Source organism: Enoplosus armatus, chromosome 5 (assembly GCF_043641665.1).
Source record: "Enoplosus armatus isolate fEnoArm2 chromosome 5, fEnoArm2.hap1, whole genome shotgun sequence".
Lineage (NCBI taxonomy): Eukaryota > Metazoa > Chordata > Actinopteri > Centrarchiformes > Enoplosidae > Enoplosus > Enoplosus armatus.
In genome coordinates, this window is record NC_092184.1 from 14,221,566 (window position 1) to 14,230,607 (window position 9,042).

At 43.9% G+C, this 9,042-nt stretch overlaps 1 protein-coding gene across 3 annotated transcripts in view; it reads left to right on the forward strand.

The window, feature by feature from the left end:
- The window catches only part of prkd2 (protein kinase D2), a 33,019-nt gene continuing 23,977 nt past the window's right edge, over positions 1–9,042 (forward strand). For all 3 annotated transcript variants that reach the window (XM_070905376.1, XM_070905378.1, XM_070905377.1), the window contains exon 1: positions 1–845. In XM_070905376.1, the coding sequence (XP_070761477.1) occupies positions 519–845 (327 nt within the window). In that variant the 5' untranslated portion in view covers positions 1–518. The remainder of the gene's footprint in view (positions 846–9,042) is intronic.

Genomic DNA, 9,042 nt, shown 5'->3' on the forward strand with positions numbered 1-9,042 from the left:
TTGTAACTCAGCGTAGGAGAAGAGCACAACAAAGTTTGGCATTGTTTTTGTTTTTTCTCTCTCACGGCCGGGAGTTTCACAATGAAGTTTGGACTTTTTCCTCTGCAGAGCAACTTCTTTGGACAAGAGAGGTGAAGGTGGGGGAGGAGAAGCAGCAGGGGGTTAGTTTTCTCCCTCAGTGTGTCTTTGTTTTATGAGTCTCTCACACATATTGCTCATGCTTGTCATGCCTGGGCAATAACAGGAGTCTGGCGACGAGACAGCGCGAAAGACGTGACTGAAAGGAGGAAAAACCACCGCTTCCTGGATAAGGATTTCTCCCTTGATCCACTGGGAGGGGGTGGACACAGGACACAGAGGAACCGGGACTCTCTGCTCAGTGTGTGTGTCCATGTCAGTGTGTGTACCCCTCTATCCTCCACTGAGACAGTTTGAATGACTGTGGGTTTTCTGAGAACTTTAGACTGCACCTGGGCGGCGTGTGTTTGTGAGTGTTTATCCAGCACACAGGACTCTGAATGGCTAACGCTAGCCCTTGTATGTCCTCAGGGGCAATGGCCCAGGTCTTCTTCCCTCCTGGGGGCTCCTCGCCACCAGGCTCAGCAGTGATGCAACAGGGGACCCCCATATCCATGCCCTCTATGCCCGCTCAGGGTGGTTTTCCTGTGATGGACTTGATACCAGGGCAGGGTCCAGGTGGGGTTGTGATGCCCTCACTGCCTCCCACTCCAGCAGGGGTGTCCTTCATCATCCAGATTGGCCTGACCAGAGAATCTGTCCTGATGCCCCAGACTGCTGACCTGGCCTATGTGAAGCAAATTGCCTGCTCAATTGTCGACACAAAGGTAGGAAATGTGTGTATGTGTGCATGTGTGTGTGCTAACTGTGGCATGTCAGGTAAAACTGGGCGTATGCTTTCTCCAGGAGGGAAGCTGTTTATGTACAAAGCTCTCATGCCACACTTTCAGATCTTTGTTTACTCTCTACTATTCTCAAAGGTAAATGAAAGGGTTTCAACAGGCAGCTGTGACAGACTCAGAGGAAATGTACAAAATGTCACAACTTTGCTCCACTCTAATTACAGCAATTAGCATTTTTCCCCTCACACAGTTGGAGGAGAGCAGTGTTCAATTAGGCTTTGTTATGCCACATCTAGCACAGCAGACTTGCAGAGGGATGTGTGATGGGCTTAGTGTTTGAGACGGGAACGCAGTCAGTTTCATCTGGTTGTTCACGCATGGGGCAACACGTGGTGTACATGAAACAACAGTTTAAACATAGGAAATATACGTCAGTAATTGAAGCACTTTACATGATTTTGTTTTACCTTTCATTTCACCTTATTAGTATAAAAACAAGCACATCTCAACATGCAGTTAAACAAAAGGAAGTCAATATCCAGTTGTTAAGGAGCACCTTGACTTTGTTTTCTATCAGTTCAATAGACTGTAAGTTACTGAATAGTCATGAGCAAACACAGATCAAGTGGGATCTGAATTTGATATATATAATCAATGTGCTTCTAACTGTCAGAAGACAAAGTGCTCCATGACCTTTCTTTGTGATGGTCAAAAGTCCCTTTCACTTCTCCTCAGTGCAACTCAGAGGTTTTGCATTTCATGCCTAAAGACTCGACCACATCAGGCCAATTTTAGTCTCTTTGCTGAATGCGTCATTGATTTCCTAATTATTATTTTTTCAGTACTTCTAGAGAACGCACTTTTACTGCCCCGCTTTTACTTTTGAGTTTATGTGCATATTATTGTTTTTCTAACAAGTCTTCTATAACTTGTAGTTTTTCTTTATTCTACATCCACAATGTTTTAACTTTTTTGTTTTTATCACTACTCAGAATGATACCACTGTATTTAAATGCGGCACTAAGCATTGTAACTTTATTAGATAATGATCACAATTGATTTTGCAACATTTGTATAATTCTCAAATGACTGACATTAACTGGTTCACAGTTTAAAACACGAGGAGGGCTCTGGTTTTCCAGCACAAACTGCTGAGACAGTGTGAGTTTCTCTGTAGGTAGGTGGAATGAGTAGAAGAACTATGGGAATAATAACTTCAAACAAATGCGTCTTCTTTATCAAACTGAAAGAGAGAACTTCAAAACAAACATGTGCAGGGTTGGGGAGGGGGGAGAAGTGACATCCTCTTTGCAACAGGAAGCAACGTGTGTTATGGGAAATATGGTCTTCATTTGAGAACCGCCAGCATTAATTTATTCAAGTATACACAATGAGTATTTTAGACCATATACATGAATAGTAGACAACACCTGCAGGAGATAACATTATCCTACATTGGTGTGTTGAGCAGGCCATGTGTTTTATCTGCCAATTAGGCTGGTAGGTGATTAGTTCAGCAGATTTCCACAGCCCGCTCAGAGCAGCTTTGTGAAACTCCCCACAATCGCTAATATTCCAGGAAATACTGGTAGCTGTCTCCAGCCAGCTTACTCACTCTGCTAATCTGTTTTGTGCACAGCAGTCTTTATTTTCACACGAGTGGTTCTCTGCCTTGCGCTTGGTTTAACTTAGTGAGATGCTGGATCTCTTCATAGCATATTAGTGCCGCCTGCTTCCAACTGTGTTTTCATATGATGGGAACAGATATGGTTAGAACAAGTAAAAGGTGTTGCTCACCTTCATCAAAATGTAAACAGCAACTGCATGACTTTGCCTGTCAGGTTCACTGGCGTCATCTTTTTTTCTACCTCTTTTTTCTCTCCGACCAACCAAAACTACGTGTCTCCCGTGTAATATAAGAGAGGTTGTTGTTGGGACTTTTGGATACCCTTATGTTTGTCTTTCTCATACTCAGTCAGACTGTTATGCCTCTATATTCCTTTGCCTTGCTTTTCCAGAGTTGTCATAAAATTCAATGTGCCTTCCATGCATAGTTGATCATAAAAAAAAAAAGCACCACAAAATGTCCAGATAAAGACTGTGACTCAACAACACCTGCAGCTGCCTCACGGTAAAAGCCACCCGCCTCACAGGATCATAATCAATGTCCATGTTAAAAACCGTCTTTGCTGAATAAGTTCAGATTCACATATTCGTTGTACTTTAGAATCACATGGGACCAAAAAACACAATTAGAAAGCTAATTAAAGGCATGCTTTCTGTTGGTCACCGTGATTAACCAGCAAGGGCTAAGGTGCCTCTACATTTAGATTTGTTGGTGGATCAGTTTGAAAATATGCAAGAAAGAAATGAACTTCATTACACCTCCGAAAAACAATGACAAACAGTGAAGCTCCTCTCCATGACTCATAAGAGCAGCATACTCCTATGTCACAACACGTGCTTAAACCAATCAGCCGACTGTGATTTTAAATTCGGATGAGGGTGTCATTTAGGTCATTGAGGATGTAAATAGCTCAGTATGGCATTTGTCAGCTGGAGAATTTTGAATGTATAATGAAGCTCGGGATGATGCAGCACCATGTGGGACAGCTTAAGCATCAGGTATTTTCTGAGGGAGTTAATTGGTGCTTGTTGGTCAGCAAGGTTGGGTAACTCCACTCTAGCAGTGACATGCTGCTGTCAGATGCAAGGGAGGAAGTAGAAAGGTCAGGCTGACATGTAGTAAGGTTGCACTGAGGATAATTAATAACCGACACTATATTATATAGTCCCATGGCCCCAATCGCAGAGAGTTTCTAACATGGTAACACCCATCTAGGCTGAACTTTTTTCTGTATTTTTAGATGGACAAAGGAATGTTGATTTATTCTAAATACACATTGGGTACCATTTTGCGGTTCCCACTCCCCAGCATCTAATTTAGAAAAAGACTCCCTTGTCAGCAAAAGAAGAGAAATTAGCTTTCTTTTCTGGTTTGCTTCTACCTCACTTTTTTTGTCAACATCTTCAGTCCCGCTGTCCCAGCGACAGGACAGTCGGTACACTCGTCCAAACTCACAGAAGTTTATTCCAAAGATCCAAACGTTTCAAAGATCCCAAATATGTGAGGCTGAAATCTACAATATTTAATTTGATGAGGTGCAGCCTAAAAAAACATGGGTTATTATTTGCATCTCTCTGGCTTGTCTATTAGTGATGGGCGAGGCTCTGACCTCAGTCAACTACAGATGCTCCACTGGTGGTGTCATGTCCAGAGCCATTTTTTATTCCTTGTCCATCCTTGTGTTTTACTTTTCACTTTTCTGAAAATCAAGCAAGAGTGAAAAAAAGAACAGAAAAAGTACTTGTATTCCCACAAACAAAAACATACTCACAGCCTTTCTCAAGCCTTGTTAGATCAGTCACACACACACACACACACACTGACACACACACACTCAGCAATCCCCCAAATCCCCTAAATACAGAGCCCCTGCTCTGCTAGGAGCTGCAGCTTTAGGTGGGAGATTTGGACAATAGACAGCTTGTCCTGGTCCGGCCAACAGAGTGCGACACATGAGTTGGACCGTGTGTGCACGCATGAATGCCTACATTGGCGTGTTCAGAGGGGTAGTGAAGTGCAGTTTGGTACCCCACACCCCCGCCCACGGTCATCTCTCCCATCCCAGAAAGGGTGAGTCACCAGTTCTGTTTATTCACAGGCTCCCTCCTTGTGTTCCATTGACACGTTTTTCCATTCACTTCTCTGCGGAGGAGCACACTCTCCCCTGGCTTTAGCTCCCAACACCAAGCCAGAGTCGAGGGCCATCCGACAGCTCTTGTCTATAGTCTCCTGATCTGAGCATTAACTCCAGTCTCTCAGGCCAGAAATCAAACTCCACCTTCAGTCATAAACAGTATCTAGACTCCACACTTCCCACACCTTTCTAAAGCCTAGCTTGGCTCTGTACCTGGCAGTAGTGCTCGCCAAAATCCCATTTAGGCGGCCCACCCCCTCCTCCCCCTGATGGAACAAGAACTAATAGTGTGGCCTGGAAACCAGAGGTCTGTCTCCATTCAACCATGATGCAGCTCTGGTGTATTTGCTCTTTTGTGGGACAGGCCTCACTGACTCCCTTCTTTTTAACTCTGTCGCTATTTCCTTTCCTCATTTTACCTTCTTGTTCTTCACAGCTTACAATTAAGACTTATTATGAAGACATATTCTGTGAGGTGTTTCCTGAACATATGTAGTCTGGATAGCTTATTTTCCATTATTAAGAGTAATGATAATGATGGCTTTACTTTCCTCTCCTCGCCTTCTTTTCTTTCATTCTTCTCTCCTCTCCTTTCCTTTTTCTTTCCCTTTTCCTCTCCACTCCTCTCCTCTTCTCTTTGTTTCCTGAGACAAAAAGCTACTGACGTCTGTTTCCTCATACTGTCTTAGGGAGAACTACCTCCTTCTCTTCCTCCTCTCGTGCCTTTCCCTCTCTACCTCCTCTTTAGATCCTGCACTTCCTCTCCTTATCCGCCTTATCATCAACTTCCTCTCACGCTCTTCCTCCTCTCATCCCACCTCCTGTTCATCCACTTTCCCCTTTGCCTCCACCCACTGCCTTCCCTGTTCGTCTCAGCTTTTCTTTATGGTGTCTGCCCTCTTGAACACACTTCAAGTGAGTGAAGAAATGTGAGGAAATTCACACTCTTGTCTGCTCATACGAGAGAGGACAATACAGGTTTGGAGGATGTATACTTTCTAGGAAGCGATGAGTCAAAGATTCTATACTCCCATTTGTCAAGTGGTTACCTCAGCTTGAATGATTCATGTTTTCCGGTGAATATTAGACATTGGTGACAGGTTAAGCCAGACAAGGAGCTACAGAGCAGTACAGTTAACATACTGTGTCAGGTCTGGCTTTCAATTCCCCCCCTTCACCTAGTTTGCCAAAAGGTGTGTCAGCTTAACGGTTTCTATTCTTTCAACACCAACAACTTGTTGTATTTCGTCATCAATGGGATGCACAGCGATTTGTGTTGACGTCAGTGGGTGTGTGTCTCAATGCGTGTGCGCGTATGTCAGCATGTGAACACTAGTGAGAACCTGTTGAGGCCTGTCAGTGACGGCTGTGGTCACATTACTGGATTGTTGTCTGCAGACTAATCTGTGATGAGTTACGACACATTTAAAAGCCAGCGAGCTGTGTCGAATCCAGCAGTGGATTCGCAGGAAGCACTCTGCTGTTAATTCATTGTAGAAATTGTTGATCATTCAGTCTTTCACAGTAGATGCTAGTTCAGCGTTCCAGAGGATACCAGTAAGTACGGTAACATTATCAACCTGCGCCTAAAATCTTGTAACAAGAACAAGAGGACAGGCGTTTTCGTTCTTTAGTTAGATGGTTAAAGGCACAAAGAAATATCAGCAACCACACACACAAACACACACAGCTGCGACTGAGAGCCCCTGCCCTGGCCATTGTTTCCACCTCCGTTTTGGAAGGGGCTGCTTCTTTATCTCTCTCCCTGGAGAAGCAGTTTGGCCCTGGGAATGGGATCATACACACCACCTCCTGTTTACCTCACTCCCGCGCACATGTATTCTACACACACACACACACACACACACACACTGTAAAGTAACGTAACAGTTGGCCCTGATTTTCCAGATAAAGGCCCAGAGTGACAGACAAGGTTGTATTGTTCGCGTGAAAACAACGCAGTTGCGCGTTCAGTGCCGCTGTAGGTGAGGACGCTGACTTAATTGGGTCTGAATTACAGCCTCCAGCTACACTTTCATCCACTGTACTGATCTGATGTCATGGGGAGGGGGGGGGGGGGTCTTGCTGCTTGGATTATTAAAAAGCCTCCTGTATGTGTCAGAGCTACTGGGCAAATACACTCTGCTTATCAGTCCAAACCTTTGTTGGTCAGTGAATAAATGCCAGTCAATTAGCAGGGCACTGGCAGGTGGACATACAAGTGAAAGAACAAACCACGCCTTTATCAGGCCGCATGGCGTTTGATGACTGAGTGAAGATAACGCAGATGCTGACCAAATGCAGCAGCTTTAGCCAAACGCCCCGAACCTCACAGAGGCTAAAATTACTTTATCTACTAAAACCTTACTGCTGTAAAGGAAATGGTGTCTATTTTCAAAGGGCTAGACCCACAGCTACATGTATCAGTTCTGTTTACCCATACCTCTCTCTCTCTCACTGTGTTTATGTGTGTCTCTCTCTTTGCTATATTTGCATGGTAGCGGAACAGCTTTGCATGACTGACTGCGCCTGGTGTCTCCTGGACATTTGATTATTCAAATCACACACTGCTGCCCGTAGCCCAGTGGCAGGGATGTGTATCAGAAGGACAGAGAGAGAGATGGGGCGATCGATGGAGATTTGAAGGCTTTGAATCTTGAACCTTGAGTGGCAGCTGAGATTGTGATCCTGAAATGAAAAGTGGGTGATGATCCAATCCAAAAAGTTGGAAAGGAGGCTGTGACACAGGATTGATGAGCTGCTGTAATCTGATGTCTCCCGCATAAACTACAGAATACCAAGTTATAATCGATCAGTCTGATGTGTGTAGAAATGTATGTTGTTATTTTGTAGCTGCCTGGTGTCTTTTGCATGTGATTTAATCAAGGTAAACACAGTGGACAGCCATTCGTAAAGGCACTGCACTACACTGAGAAGGTTTCGTACAATATAAAGCAGCTGGGGACTGAAAGCCTGTGTTTCTTGCCCCATCAGACTCCATTGTAGTGATGTTGCCGTGTTCCCAGATCCCAACAATTCTTTTCATAAACAGCAGAAAAACTAGCAAAATGAGACCCAAGTTGTAATAAAGCAGAATTATCCTTTAAGGCCTACCTGATTTTTGTTTATTTATTTATTTATTTATTCATGTGTTTCTTGGGCCCCTGCATTCCTTCTCTTGATCTGAGCAAAGGAGACCTTATGATACTAATCCAGTGATTAGCGTCGGTAAAAACGGTTTTGTGCCGCAATCCAATTGGGAGCCGCAGAGCAGAGCTGAACATGTAACCATGTGGAGACTTTGTACCAGCCAGGTAGAATGATTTTTCTTTGCATGTCAGAGAAACAGCACAACACAGGGCCCTTTGAGAGAGAGAGGGGAAAGCACTGCAGATCAAGGATAGATAAACACACACACGCTTTCATGTCAGAGAGAGGCTGAAGTTAGTGTGACCTGACCAGTTAGTGAAATACCGGAAAACTGTGTGAATTATAAGGGACCAGGCTTTGTAAGTGTCACACAGTGACACTTTTGGTTCTTTTGCCTCGTTTAGTCAAGTTCAACGTATCCTGACTTTAATTTAGATAATAGCAGAGGACAATAATATCAAGTGAGTCAGATACTGAAGCACAGTAAGTTATCTCACAGAAAAATGGGGAGAGCCACGTCGTTACAGGGCATGAAGCTATTTGCTGTTTTAATGTCAGGTGGGTGAAATGTGTGTGTGTGTGTGTGTGTGTGTGTGAGAGAGAGAGAGCGTGTTCAGACAATGGGCTCAGTGTGAGGGTTGACAGGGTGGGTTTGAGTTGGTCTGAGGTATTGGGGCAGTGCGTGTTAGTGTGGCCCAGACATATCGGGAGGTGCCTGCGTTTGTGTATGTCTGCATGCAGGGGACGCTCGGTTATGAGGGGAAATGGGCAAAATCAGTCTTACCTCAGTAGATAAACACATGACATCAATGCTGAAGACAGTCCGTCAGTTTCAGGCCTTTAGTTCTTAACATGGGGCATCTGAGGAAGGATATCCACCATGATAAAGTTAATTTTGCATTGTGTAATTATCACAATTCCACTGTAGCGTATGCTCTCACCCCTGTTTCACGCCTTAAAGCAATAGCTTTAATTAATTTTGGGAAATGCTCTCTTTCAGATGGACATGCACACAGCTACAAATCTACTTTACCTTCTTTTATTCTGGATATGACATACCCAATCAATTATGTAAATACTATGCAGGCACAACAACCACTTCAACATAACATCCGAATAATCTGGATTTAATTATCATGCAGATGTGGTTGCAGAATTCTGGCTCTTCCATGTGTGTCTGTATGCATGCAGTATTTGTGCTGACAGTATAGTTTAGGGGATTTACAATTACAATGTTCAATTGAATCTGGGTTTGTGCAAGAGTTGAAGCA